The sequence below is a fragment of the Pagrus major genome, chromosome 15, assembly GCF_040436345.1.
Source record: "Pagrus major chromosome 15, Pma_NU_1.0".
NCBI classification, from domain to species: Eukaryota; Metazoa; Chordata; class Actinopteri; order Spariformes; family Sparidae; genus Pagrus; species Pagrus major.
In genome coordinates, this window is record NC_133229.1 from 22,141,212 (window position 1) to 22,154,587 (window position 13,376).

The window sequence follows — 13,376 nt, forward strand, 5'->3', positions numbered from 1 at the left end:
GCCTTGTTGTTTCAGTCTCATTTCAGTTTATTCAGGGCATACAGAATCTCTATTGTGCACCATCATCATCAGGTAGATCAACATTCTTTTCACATTATTTGTTTAAACAAAACAGTAAAACATTTACTTTCTGTCTTTAAATGTAACATTTAAATAATGAAAGCATATTCTTAGATTCAGACATAATTTAGCGTCTAAGAATAACTTAAAAATAGACTCAAAGAAAATGGTTTCAGCACCACTAAATTCTTCTCATCGTGGTCCCTTCTCATCTGACAAATGTCAGCGGTCAGACTCATTCAAGGGCAACTCCTACAACCTGTGGTTAAAAATTAATTCAGCCAAGGACCTGAGTTTAAATATTTTTAACTCTGTTAATGTGGTAAAGTAAGTTCAACAGAATTGTGTCCGGTACGAACGACCTTCATCGTTATCCTTCTCATCTGAAAAACGTGTCAGAATCATTCAAGGACAACTTCCACAAAACTTCGCTTGAGAGTTTAAACCTCTGGAATACTGTTCAGTACATTAAGTTGCATATACAATAGGGTTCAAACATCTGTGTCCACTATGAAGAACTTTTTCTGTTTACCAGGCAATAATTAAAAAAAATTATCCACATTTTCATGAATATACATGAGGGAAAAATGCTTGTTAACATTTGCCTGTTATTCTTGTTTCACCTTCAGCTCTGAAAAAAAACTTTGAACTGTGCTGCTGATTTGTGCTTGTTTCATTCTCTCTCCCACTCAAGCCACGGTCTGTCTGTCGTTGTTGTTAAAAAGTTCCTGCCGCTCTTTACTAAATGGGAACAGGGTGATCTTTGTTTAGATGGTTTGGCCTTCAGATGTTTTGGTTATAGCCCTGTCCTGTACAGATGCTCATGTGCAGGTGCCTCACTCCTCTGATACTGTAACATCCAGGCACATTTTGTATGAGAAAGGTGGTAATTACCAAGCAACATAAATTGCATTTCTTTAAATTAGTCCTAAATTACCAGAATAATTACCCCATAATGTATTGAAAGTTACCCCAATATTATTTCATTATAATATTCTGCCTTTTTCTGACAAGCAGTTAATGAATAGCTGGTGATTGCTTTAATACATTTACAGGAAACCTCCAACTGGTTCCTGCTTAACTTCTGCTGATCATACCATTTGAATTTCTAACTACTTCCCATCAACAGGCCACTGAATTGAAGCGAGTTTTTACAGGATGGTTTCCAACTCCTGCCCAACTTCTGTTTATCAGTAGTTTAAAGATCATTTTTTAAATGTTGAAATGGGAAGTTGGTCACTTCTTGTTTTTTGTTAAGGAAGTTGTGTTTGTTGGTAATTAGCAATTTATGGTGCCTAACTTTAAAAAAAAAAAAAAGACTGATAGGAAAATTCTTCCAAAGTTGGACCGATCTGCTGCAATTAAAGAAATTTGTGGAAAAAAAATAATTAAAATTGTCCTTAAATTTACTGATCTGCAGAAGTTGGGCAGAAACTAGCTGGTATTTAAGCAACGGAAAGTCACTTTCATTTATCGGCCTGCTGAGGTGAAGTTAGACAGAAACTGGATGGAAAATAAAATGGCATGTAGAGCAGATTTTAGGCAGGAACCGGGTGGAAGATTCCTGGAAATGTATTAAAGATTATTACCAGCTATTTATCATCTGCTTGTTGGAAAATAGCAGAATATTATTATTAAATCATGCTAGGGTCATTATCGAGGTAATTGGGGGATAATTTCAAGAAATATTAAATATTTTGCTGGTTAATTTCCACCTAAAGTTCAGAAGAAGTGACAAAGTTGCAGAAAGAGACATGTATTAAGAGCATACGCAGTGTGTGTTAGTATTTATAATAAATATGTTATCAGTCATCATCATTAAAGGTGCTACTTGTAAGAAAAGATCATTTTTGAGTCTCATTCCCAACTCGTCAAAAACTGACGCTTTGGGATTGTGGCCGACCCGTCCTACAATCCCAAAGCATCAGTTTTTGACGAGTCGGGAATGAGACTCAAAAATCAACTTTTCTTACAATTGGCACCTTTAAGGCAGACCTGTCAATGGAGTACTTGCTCATAAAAGAGAAATACGCTGGTCCACATGTAAACTTTTGGACCCAGCTGTAAATCATTAGCTTCTTATGGCTTTGCTATCATGGTTCTGATTACTTGATACATGTTGCTTTTCTGCTGACATCTTGTATTTAATTTCAGCTGATGCACAGATCATGTTGGCCTGGTCGAAAGTCTGAAGGTCAACTTGTAATAAAATGTCACGCTGATACAGTACAAAACAGTCAACCATTCCCTCAAGAAACTACAAAAGGTGGAGGAACGGCTGCACCACCTGCCTTGCCGAGTGCAGCACTGCAGCAGCCAGCGGTGAGACACACAGAGCCGATACACCGACCAGAAAGTTCAATACCATCCCCAGCAGGAGGATAGCGAGCAGGTATCCGTGGAAGAGCAGGCTGTGCCAGCTGCTGTGACTCAACACCTGCCAGGGACTGTTTGGGTGCAGCAGCCACAGGAGGCCCAGTATCCAGCTCTGGTTGACCAGCTGGGTGTAGTAGATGTCAAAAATGGAGGCTTGGGCATCAGGGGGGTGGCGGCGCTCAGCCTCAGACACTTTAGCCAGCCATGTTAGAGAAATACTGTGGAGGAGTAGAGCCAGAGGTGCATACATGTACTCCAGAGTGTCAACGACTGCCAGACCCTGAGAGACTGCAGAGAGAAGAGATAAGAGAGGTTGATTGGAGGTGAATTTGTAACCATCATTTTCAACCTTAAGCGTTTTACCTGTGATGACAAACGACGTCCCACTCAGGATGGAAAGCACAACAGAGATATGGATAGAAGGGGGGGAGGCCAGCTTCAGGCACAAACCGAAGCCCACAGTTACTATGGGCAGCAGAGGCAGGGTGATGGGGTAGAGGCCGACAGATGAGCTGCTCGCCTTGGCCCACAAGGCCAGCACGCCATGGATGCTGCTACAGACAGCAGGCACCAGCAGCCTCTCACCCAGGGGCCTGGAGTAAGGCTTCAGAGGCACCAGATCCAGGAGGTGGAGGAGATTTAAGAATAAGAGAGAGACCAGAACCTGGAAAAGACAATATCAAAATAAAAAACCTTAAATGAAGTACAAACATCAAACTCTATTTTATTTACATTGAACTATGTTTTATATGTTGGCAACCAGCGAAACATACAAATGTAACACCATGCTGGGGGCTTAATTTGACCAAAGTCAGTATATCTGGAACGTATTCAACAAATATGTTCATCATCCCATTATTCTGCCTGGGCTATAATTTATTAATTTAAAGGTGCACTATTTTTTTTGTGGAGGAAATTTTAATCAGAAGAGAAAGATCTTCAAGCTAAATAAACAAACTCTGTTTTCATGACTGAATTAACTGAATAAACAAACCGACTTTAAAGGACAACACAATTTCATACTGTTTTAATTTGTATACATTTGGCGGACCCTGCCAACTGCCTACCTTCAAACAGAGTTCTGGAGACCTCGTTTTCCTCTGAGAACAGCTTATTTAGTCACTTATGGAAATAATAAATATTTCATTGTAAATATTAAAATTTTGAGTTTGTTTTTATTCTTTTTCTTCCCTCCTTGACTCATTCACAGCAGACACACCACTACTACTAATATGAAGGGCGGGGCTTGTGGTAGTTTTTTGTGTAGGAGGTGGTGTGGAGTGACACAGAAAGGCTTGGTATTGATAAAGATGTTTAACCAAATGGCTCACCAAAGCACTGAGCCATAAATGTTACTGTCCAAAGGTCGAAACCACCTAATGGCTGAGCTTTGTGAATGAGAGTCATGTGTGTGTACCGGTTGAACTTGCCTAGTGGTTAATGGCCTATTAGATGTAGATGATATGTATATGGTCATGCAAAATAAGGCACTAATACGTGCTTGATGGTGACTATTAAAGAACCAATATGCTGCTTATATGAATGCTAATAAGCAGCTGGTCAGTGATTAATATTTGTCCTTGACAATTATTGATTATGATTGATATGATATGATTATGATATGATGATTTTACAGGATAGTTGTTAATCATTGGTGCAGTTAACTTCATATCTGGACAATAAAGTGTCAGCTGCTGGCTATTGTAACTCTGTGCGTGTATGTGCTTGTCTGAAGGGCAGGGCTTGTGGTAGTTTTGGTGTAGGAGGTGGTGGGGAGTCACACGGAAAGGCTGGGTGTTGATAAACACTAGATAAACATGATAGATGTTTAACCAAACTACTGACTTATAGATGTGACTCTGTCCAAAGGTTGAAACCAGCTAACGGCTGAGCTTTGTGAATGAGAGTCACAGTGTATGTGTATAGTTTGACCTTGACTGTTAACATGCATTTGTTGTGGGTACAACGTAAATGAAAACGTATGATTTCTGACATAGTTTTTATGGTTAACAACATATCGAGTGGTTTTACTCAACAAGGCGACGCACACCTTAGATTTACAAGTTCTGATGTGGACACTGTGGGAGGAGTTGTAAAGGCTTAATGACATTAGTCTGCACGTTAACAATGACTTTATTGCAGGGGTTAAAGTTGCATTTATCCATGTAGCTCTTTGCTTGTGTCGCAGGAGTCCTGAGTCCACAGATCCTGGCTGTTTGTCCTTCATCTATGTGTTTATTTTTAGTCACAAATCATTAACTTGATACTTCTAAACAAAAGAACATACATATGTGACTTGTTTCATTTTCTGCAAGTTGAGGTTTTCTCATTCACTCTCTTAGTTTATGTCCTAGTAGATGTAGAATATGGTCATGCAGAATAAGGTATTAATAAGTGCTTCATAATGACTGATAAAGAGTAACTAATATGCTTGCTAATAAGCAACTAGTTGATAGTTAATATGTGTTCCCTAATATAAAGTGTTATAGTTCAGTCTTCAGTGTGAGCACACTAGTCGTTGTGTGACCTCCCCATGTGGTGGCAGAGATACTGTAAAGGCAAATGTAATTGCGGCATAAGCAAATACCCTGCTGTCAAAACACGCAGAGCTCTGTGTAAACAACAGCTCAGTCATAGTGTGGGGAGTTGTTTTTCCACTAATAGTAAACTGCACAGGAGCTGAGCAAGCAAACACTGCTCTGCTTTTGATTGATTTATTCAGATTTAAGCGTGAATTGTCCTTAGAAACAAACAAGCCAGGGCAGCAGGCACCCACCTGGCCGAAGCAGAGAGCCACTGCATACGGGTAGTGGTACTGAGGGATGAAGATGCCGGCGACAAAGTTTCGGAGTCTGTCAGCCAGGCCATATATCACCACGACCAAGAGGCAGAGGGTGGGAACCAGCGGCTTCAGCACATGACTAGATGAAAGAGTCTTTGTCGCCGAGGCACACCATCCCCTCAACCGCCTCCCTGAACTGTACACAGGAACAGATATGAATCACACATTAACAATGACATTTTCTGCATGTTTGTGCAGGTTTCCCAATTGCACTGCTGTGAATATACAGCAGTTTGGTGAGCACTACATTTTTAGTTTTAAGACATGAAATTCAAACCCAGCTAATGTTTGACCCATTACCCCTGAGCTTAATGTTTTATAATGCTCCCCAACTGGAGTCAGTGGCTTTGCACTCAGGAATGATGGGTTTGCATATCTGCTGTCATAAATCTAACACCACTAGTCTGTCTATGTATGCAAATACAGTTTGGCTCTATACATACAGCTGCCTCTCTATATTTCCCTGGTTCCCACAATTTAAAAATACTTTTAAAGGATTACCTTTTACCCAAAAGACATGGTGTCATTCTGTGCAGATGTTGCCGGGAGCATGGATCTGATGTCTGGAGAAAAGAAATTCAAGATGAGTACAACACTGTAAACCAGTATGGAAATCCATACGGCATCCAAAGACCAACAGAAAGGAACACCCAGTTTAACCACTGACTGTCATAACATCCTCACTTGTTATCTCTCTATGCTTGTTTTTTTTCTTGTTCTTATTTAGTTGAACGTCGTTTATTATTTTGGTAATACTTTAGATTGCCACCTACAATGTACAGCATAATTCTTCCCAATTAACAGTGTGATATTTGTTCTTATGGATACATATGTACAGGTACAAGGGAACGAGATGTGAGGTTAATGGTGAGTCTGATTTAGGCAGATGTTGGTGTTGTTTGTACAACGTTATAATAAAAGGGGCTCTATGTGATGGTACGTGTCCATAAAGGCGTTGTTGAGAAATAAGCCATGCAGTTGCTGAAACTGTCTTGATTCTATTTAGTTTTTCTTGACTTCTTATTTTTGGTCAGGTTTAGGCAAGGTAATAGATAATAATGTGGTATATTGTAGATACTGAGTAGTACCTACTTCCTTCGACCCTAATGGACAACAATCTGGCACTTGGGAGGAATTTAATGAGAGCTTAAGTACTTTTATGGTATTCATTCCAATACAAGCGTGTCCGTGATTAACACTCACAATGGAGCAAAGTGAGTGGCAATTGAGCTTTTTAATGGACACTATAAAGATGTTTCGTATAGACATCGCCTTCGCGTGTTTGGCATTAGGCCGACTCGATGTTTGTCTGGAGTTAGTTTACCTGTGGAAGAAACACAGTGAATTTGAAAGTCAATGACTCACAGCTCGTCATATCCTAGTTTTAAACTGTGCAGTGACCCATTTTCCATGACTCCAGACTTCATGTCCTCTTGCTGTTACTCTGTGACAGGACATACAATTAATCATCTACAGCCACCTCATCATAAAACAAGACTTTCCACTTCCTGCTCTCGATGTCTAACAACAATGAACGGCATGAATAACAGATAATCCACACGAGCCTAAACCAGCTCAGGCTGCTGAAGTCCCCTTGAAGTACACTGTCACACTCCATACTGTGAGTCGGCCTACTTTACATATATAGTAACATACCATATACATATGCACCTGATATGTTCCTGACAGTATTGTTAATACTGCACATCCGTAAACCTGTTCTCCTTTTGTTATCCTCTGCAGACCTACCCTTACATTCTTGGGAAGTAGTTGACATAGCAGATTGATAAGCTCATTACTCCCTAAACTTCCCGTTTTGTTGCTCTGTTCTTCTGTAATAACAGAACAAGTAACGTTTCAACTTCACATCTTGTTCCCTTGTGCCTATACCACTATACTATGTATTGGTTCACACTGTACTAGTACATCTTTAGTAGAAACTGAACAGAATTATTATGTATGTAGGACTGGGTTGATGATTAACACGTTAAATCATGATCTGACATGCCTGTATATTGTGGTACTGACAGAGGATAATTGTTGATGTGTACCTGCAAATCGAGTAGAATATGAATTTTAAAAAATTGATATCGAGGGCTGTGATCTAAAGCATTACCTTTTCTTTTTTTATTTTGATTTATTGATGGATGAATATCACTGTGTAAATATTCTAAAATAATCTACATAACGTAACATTGAATATTCTTATAGAATTTTACTCAGTTCAAAGAGATGTGGGCGTAAGATTTCAGTTATATTGCTCAAATTAAAAAAATAATAAAATAGTAATTAAGTCCATATTATGAACATACTCATAATGTGTTATAATGCACCTTGTGATGCGATGTATTATCATAGTTATAAGCACTCGTGGACATTATAACATAATCATAACTCATTACTACATCAATGTCTATAATGCATGATAAATAATAGTAAAATGCCTTAATCCCATAATTACAACTTTTTCCCTCTCATAATGTAACACAGGCACAATGTAACACATTATAAGTATGATCATAGTGTGTTATGATGCATTATATACATGGGTTACATAGAAAGTGATTTCAAAAATGAAGTTAAAGACAAAAATCATAAGCAAAACTAGATATATTTAACATTTATCTCATCATTTCAACTTTCTATCCCATAATGACGACTTTTATCTCCATGACTACAGGCACACTATAACACATAAGTATGTTCATAATGTGTTATGATGCATTATATACATGGGCTACATAGAAAGTGATATCAAAAATTAAGTTAAACGCAAAAATCATAAGCGAAATTGGATATATTTAACATTTATGTCATAATTTCGACTTTTCTATCCCATAATTCCCTTTATAATCTTAATTTTTTTTATCTCCATAACTATAGGGACACTATAACACATTATAAGTATGTTTATAATATATGATGATGCATTATATACATGGGTTTCACAGATACTTCATTGATAGTTATTCCAAAATTAAGGTGAAAACCTTCATAGAGAGCAGCCTCGACAGGAATCATAAGCACAACGATACATTTTAAAAGTTACACAGACTAATAGACTCATTTAAAAGTCATTGTCTACATATAGTCTAACTAACAAGCGCTGCTAAAGCCAAGAAACACCGCTACTGACTATCAGGACAACACAAAGACAAGTATTTTGGGACAGAAGCAGGAAAAGCGTGACAAAAGCGCGCGACAGGAATGACTTACCATCTGGATTTCCTCATAAAATCATATTTAATCTTGAAAGCACTCATTCCCTCCGTGATGCCATTCACTGTATGTTTATAATAACATGAGTATTGGTGTTAACAGACGTGTCTCTGCCACCAGGCTGCTGCTGCTGCTGCTGCTCACTGAGGCTCTCTGCGCCGCTCTGCTGCGGACATTCACCCCATCTGCTTCCTCACCGCGTCCAGGTGGACTTCGGTCCATGCTGTGTTTGTCCTTCCTATAATTAAAGAGGCAATCTAGTTGGACAGTTATTGAAGGTCCGCATCTCCGAAGATAAAGGGGAACACACAACATCCGTGATACCATTAACATGCCTGCCTGCTGACACATTTTACTACACGTGACCTGGAAAAGTGAGAAACAGGCGCCCCCATGAGAGGAATGTGACCTTCTGCTGTGTGTTACCATGTTATCTACCTCAGAATTGATTCTGGATTCCTGAGAGTAAAACCCTGCTTTTTCTGTCTAGCTGACACCTGTTTGTGACATTCCTGACACTTCTCCCCCTTGCTTTATGTTCACTAGCCCTGGATCCCTGTAGCTGGAGTCCTCATGTGCCACATGGCAGCTTAAGTAAACAGACCCATCAGGCTGAGACTGAGGGGAGCTGGTCTGTGCACTCTGGAGCTCAGACAAAGCCGGCAGTGGCTACACACATGCTTCTTTGGTCAGTGACTCTAAAATACAGCCTGCACACACTATTAAAGCTTACTGAAGCCCATACCTGTCAGTTAAAGGAAGCAAAGAGATAAAACCATGTTATTATGAGAAAAAAAGTCATAATTATTAAATAAAATGTCATAATTGTGACATAAAGAGTCAAATGTATTGGATAAAAAGTCACATGGGATTAAAAGAGGTCACGATAATGTGATATGAAGGTGATAAGTTATGAGATAAAAGTCATAATTATGGGGTAACAAGTCATAAATCTGAGATAAATAAGTCATAAATCTGACATAAAAAGATGAAGAAAGATTTAGAAGTCACAATGAGATAAAACGTCATAATTATGAGATAAAAGTCACAATTCAGGGACAGAGTCACATTTAAATGATTAAAAAAAGTTTAAATTATGAGATAAAAGTTCATAATTATGGGATAAAAAGTCATATTTATGAAATAAAATAAATAATAATTAGAAATTATGAGAGAAATGTCATAATTATGAGATAAAAATAGTCAAAATTATTAGATATACAGTTATCAGTGTGTTTTATTTGAATTGATGTTACCTGGCTCTATTGCCTTATATGTATTATAATTTCATTTTATTGTTTTAAAATGTACTGTAATATTTATACATATTGTGTTTCTGTGATGTTTTCAGGGCGTCATCGCAAAAGTGAGCTTGCTCTCAATGTCCATCCCTGTATAAATATAGGTAATGATGATGATGATGACACAGGGGCCTCTAAATGATCCAGAACACTATAGTGGCATGCCTGTGGGATGCCGGCGACTGTTTTCTGTTATGACTCATGGTGTCATTTAGGCTGCCTGAGCATTTAACACCAACAACAGAGCGAAATATTGGTCGGTGACTGATCATATATGTACAGATGACAGCACGCTGTTATGTATGATGTGTGTACTGGGATAAGTAGAAACGTGTGTACATACTTGTGTGTACGCTCATGTGAGTGATGTGTGTGTTCCTCAATGACAATTAACCAGGTTGTTTGCGCTGAGCTCACCCAGGACGACACCAGGGGGCAGTCATACTCTGTTTTCTGATGTTGGACACAAATCTTCTCTCAAAGATTTGGACACAAGCGTAAAATAAAAGACAGCATACATTTTTCTATTTTGGCCTTTTTTATGGCTTTATTTTCGTACAGCTGACGATAGACAGGGAACATGATGAGAGAGAGAGGGAATGATGTGCCGCAAGGAGCCACGAATCAACTATGTGTGGCACATCAGATCATATTATGAAAAATTTAATTAGCGATAACACCACACAATGGACATATTTAAGATGACAACAATGTGCATATTGTAGTGTGTTTAATCTGTTCAATGGGAAATGTAATTAGCAGAGGCTACATAACACACCAGACAGGTTGCAGTTTAATTAAGTTTGTTTAGTTGAGTCATGGCCAAACATTCAACCTGTTGACTCAGATGCTTGAGTCAAGAACCTACACTATATCTCAAACGAGGTAAACATACAGTGACCAGGTTCAATGGTGTTTAATGGAAGGTCATGATCATAAGGAGCAAGAGGGGCACAGAGCATCACGAGATGAGAGATGGAGGTGGATTGGGTGGAGGGAAAGAGATGAAGAGGCTGTGACTAAAGGCTGTGACTCTTTTTTATAACTTTGTTTATTGGGTTTTGCGAGAACATACAACTGTGTCATTAGAGCATTTATAAAAAGTTAAATATATATATATATTTAAAGAAACTATAAAAGCAAAACAAACACACAAAAAAATCCCAAAAAGCAAAAACTGAGAAAAACATATATCAGTAAGTTACCATGTGTGTAATAGACACTAAAGTTGCTTCAAGAATGGACCGAATATTTCCCCAAATTTATGGAAGGAGCCACTTCACAAAAGCCTGATTTTTTCCGATCTAAGACAAAAAAAGGATGCCTCTTATCCAGTGGGTATGAGAGGGAAATATGATAGATTTCCAGTTTGTAAATATTACTCTTCTAGCCAGTAGGATGACCAGGGCTAAGACACCTTTTTCGGTTGTATACTTTCTATGGAGAGGGAAGGCAATGTGGAGAACACCCCAAACCAAGCACTGACAGCATTTGATAGAGTATCAAAAATCTCTGTCCAATAGTTATATCGGGATGGACATCTATCGCAGTGGCTGGTGATAGATCTCAAAAATCTTAGATCTTAGACAACCTAGTCTAAAACTTCAATATTTAAATGAAGTAAATACTGCCCTAATCTTTGTACTGTTTGGAGGAAAACTTGAAACCTGAGAAAATTTCTATGTACGCTGCAACTATTATGGGTTATTATTAGGTGAAGTACGACTCCTACCCAGGTCTCTCTTCCGTCACCTGTCACAGCCAGCTACCATGTGCTCTTGACCGTTACTGTGTTTCCAAGACCACCAGCTAAATTAGGTGAAAGGCTGAGACAGGGTTTAGAAAGAATCACTGCAACGACAAATAGTGCATGGTGGGTTTTTCCAAATCTTTTTACTTTGTTACTTCCTATTGTGTTGTTTTTAGAGAATATATATATTTTTAACATCATCTCTTGGTTTCCTGATGTAGCATGTTCTTCTAATGAAGGGCCGGTGGGAAGAGCTGATGCATCTGTCAAATGACTTCAACAAGATGGGCATAGTTCTGTTCAGGTAAAGAGTTCTGCTGTTTTTTCTAAAAACCTAAATCAGTGGATTGGATGGGTCATCATAAATTGGTGTTGTGTTTAGTTTTGCTGTATCATTGTGTTTATATTGCATGTCTGTGTGTTTGTCTGTCTGTGTTCATGCCAGAGTGAATAACAGATGCAGAGCGGCCTTCGGAGAGCCTGTCAACACATCCCAAACAGTGGGCAGCATCTGTGACAGAGAGGTCAACAGTACAGGCAGTGACCATTCCTCCATCATACCTATTGGGAGCAAAGGTAAAGGGAGTATTTTTACCTTTAACTCTCTCACAAAAAAATGTATGAACACACAACTACACACAAGCAGACACTCTGTACCTCTCCTGCCTGCAAACAGTGTGCGAGCCAGAGGAGGTGCCGGTTCCTGCTCTTCCAGAAACAGCTTGTGTAGAGCGAGGCTACATCACCCCACAGCAAGCGTACAACCTGCTGAATGCAGAGGAAGGTCAGCCCGCCCTGCATGATCCGTATTATATTCTCATCCTGGACTGTCGCAGTGCAGAGAGGTGAGTGCTGAACAATAGGGACGCAATAGATGCAGGAGCTCTGTCATATAAACTGAGCTATACTGTAAGAGTAGTGACATCAATAGTTACCAGCTTTGAATAAACACATCCATCATAAAAGGGACCTCCAAAATAATAAGGGATCTAGTTACCCAAAGCAGAGCAGATCACATGACAACCAACAATTAATTCATCCTACCCAAAGTAAAACAAATAGTCAAACAATCCCAAATAAATTCACTATTACCTTCTGTTTTTAGTTTAAGTTTACTTAAAATACACAAATACACAAAACATGTTTAACATATGATATAGATCTTTAGGGGTAGCCTATGTACTCGCAAGTAAACACAGAACATATTGGACATGATGCTATACTTGCATTGCTACTACTTAATGGGCTCTCACACTGGCCTTTTTACTAGTTTTTACATTGCTTAGCGATTTAACTCTGGATATCTGCACCTTATTTTCTGTTGCCTTTGTTTGTAAAGCATTTTAGTCAACTCATGTTGTTTTAGATGTGCTACAGAAATAAATATGTCTTGACTTGCCTCAACTTGACCAGCGACACAGCTCTATGGATTGCAATCTCTGTTCACTGGTCCAGACTGAAATATCTCAACAACTATCCACTATTTGCTCAAGCACCACTGTGCCTACAGCCTCACAGACCCTCTAACATGGCTGTAGACTCCTGTTAAAATCTACCTGTGTGATTGTATTGATGTTTTGCTTCCTGTCTTTGTTCTGCCACTGGGATTGTTTCTATGTGTCTTATTTCAGTGGGCAGTGTAAAAGCCAGGGCAGACTCCCCAGACCTCCAGCGCTGTTTCCTCCAGCTCAATGCTTTGGGAATGGACCCTGTCATCCTGCTGGGGGGATTCTCAGCCTTCAATGCCCTCTATCCTTTTCTCTGCTCACCACGAATGGTCCTGCTGGAACCAGAGCGACACACCCTCACCATCTACCCCTCAGAGATC

The 13,376-nt window shown here is 39.0% G+C and overlaps 1 protein-coding gene across 1 annotated transcript; it reads right to left on the minus strand.

Annotated features, from left to right (window-relative positions):
• Positions 1 to 3: 3 nt before the first annotated feature.
• On the minus strand, positions 4 to 8,662 carry LOC141009182 (uncharacterized). The gene is made up of 5 exons (XM_073481642.1): positions 8,495 to 8,662; positions 5,780 to 5,841; positions 5,213 to 5,414; positions 2,800 to 3,100; positions 4 to 2,724 (listed from the first exon to the last, which is right to left on the minus strand). Exons 1-5 carry the CDS (start codon positions 8,495 to 8,497, stop codon positions 2,318 to 2,320), a joined length of 975 nt encoding a protein of 324 aa, XP_073337743.1. The 5' UTR covers positions 8,498 to 8,662; the 3' UTR covers positions 4 to 2,317.
• Positions 8,663 to 13,376: the final 4,714 nt, after the last annotated feature.

Coding starts and splice junctions, on each gene's coding strand:
- LOC141009182 (XM_073481642.1), bottom strand. Junction 3,101..5,212: donor TGGCTCTCTGCTTCGGCCAG/GTGGGTGCCTGC, acceptor TGTCTTTTCCAG/GTTCTGGTCTCTCTCTTATT. Junction 2,725..2,799: donor GACGTCGTTTGTCATCACAG/GTAAAACGCTTA, acceptor TTCTCTCTGCAG/TCTCTCAGGGTCTGGCAGTC.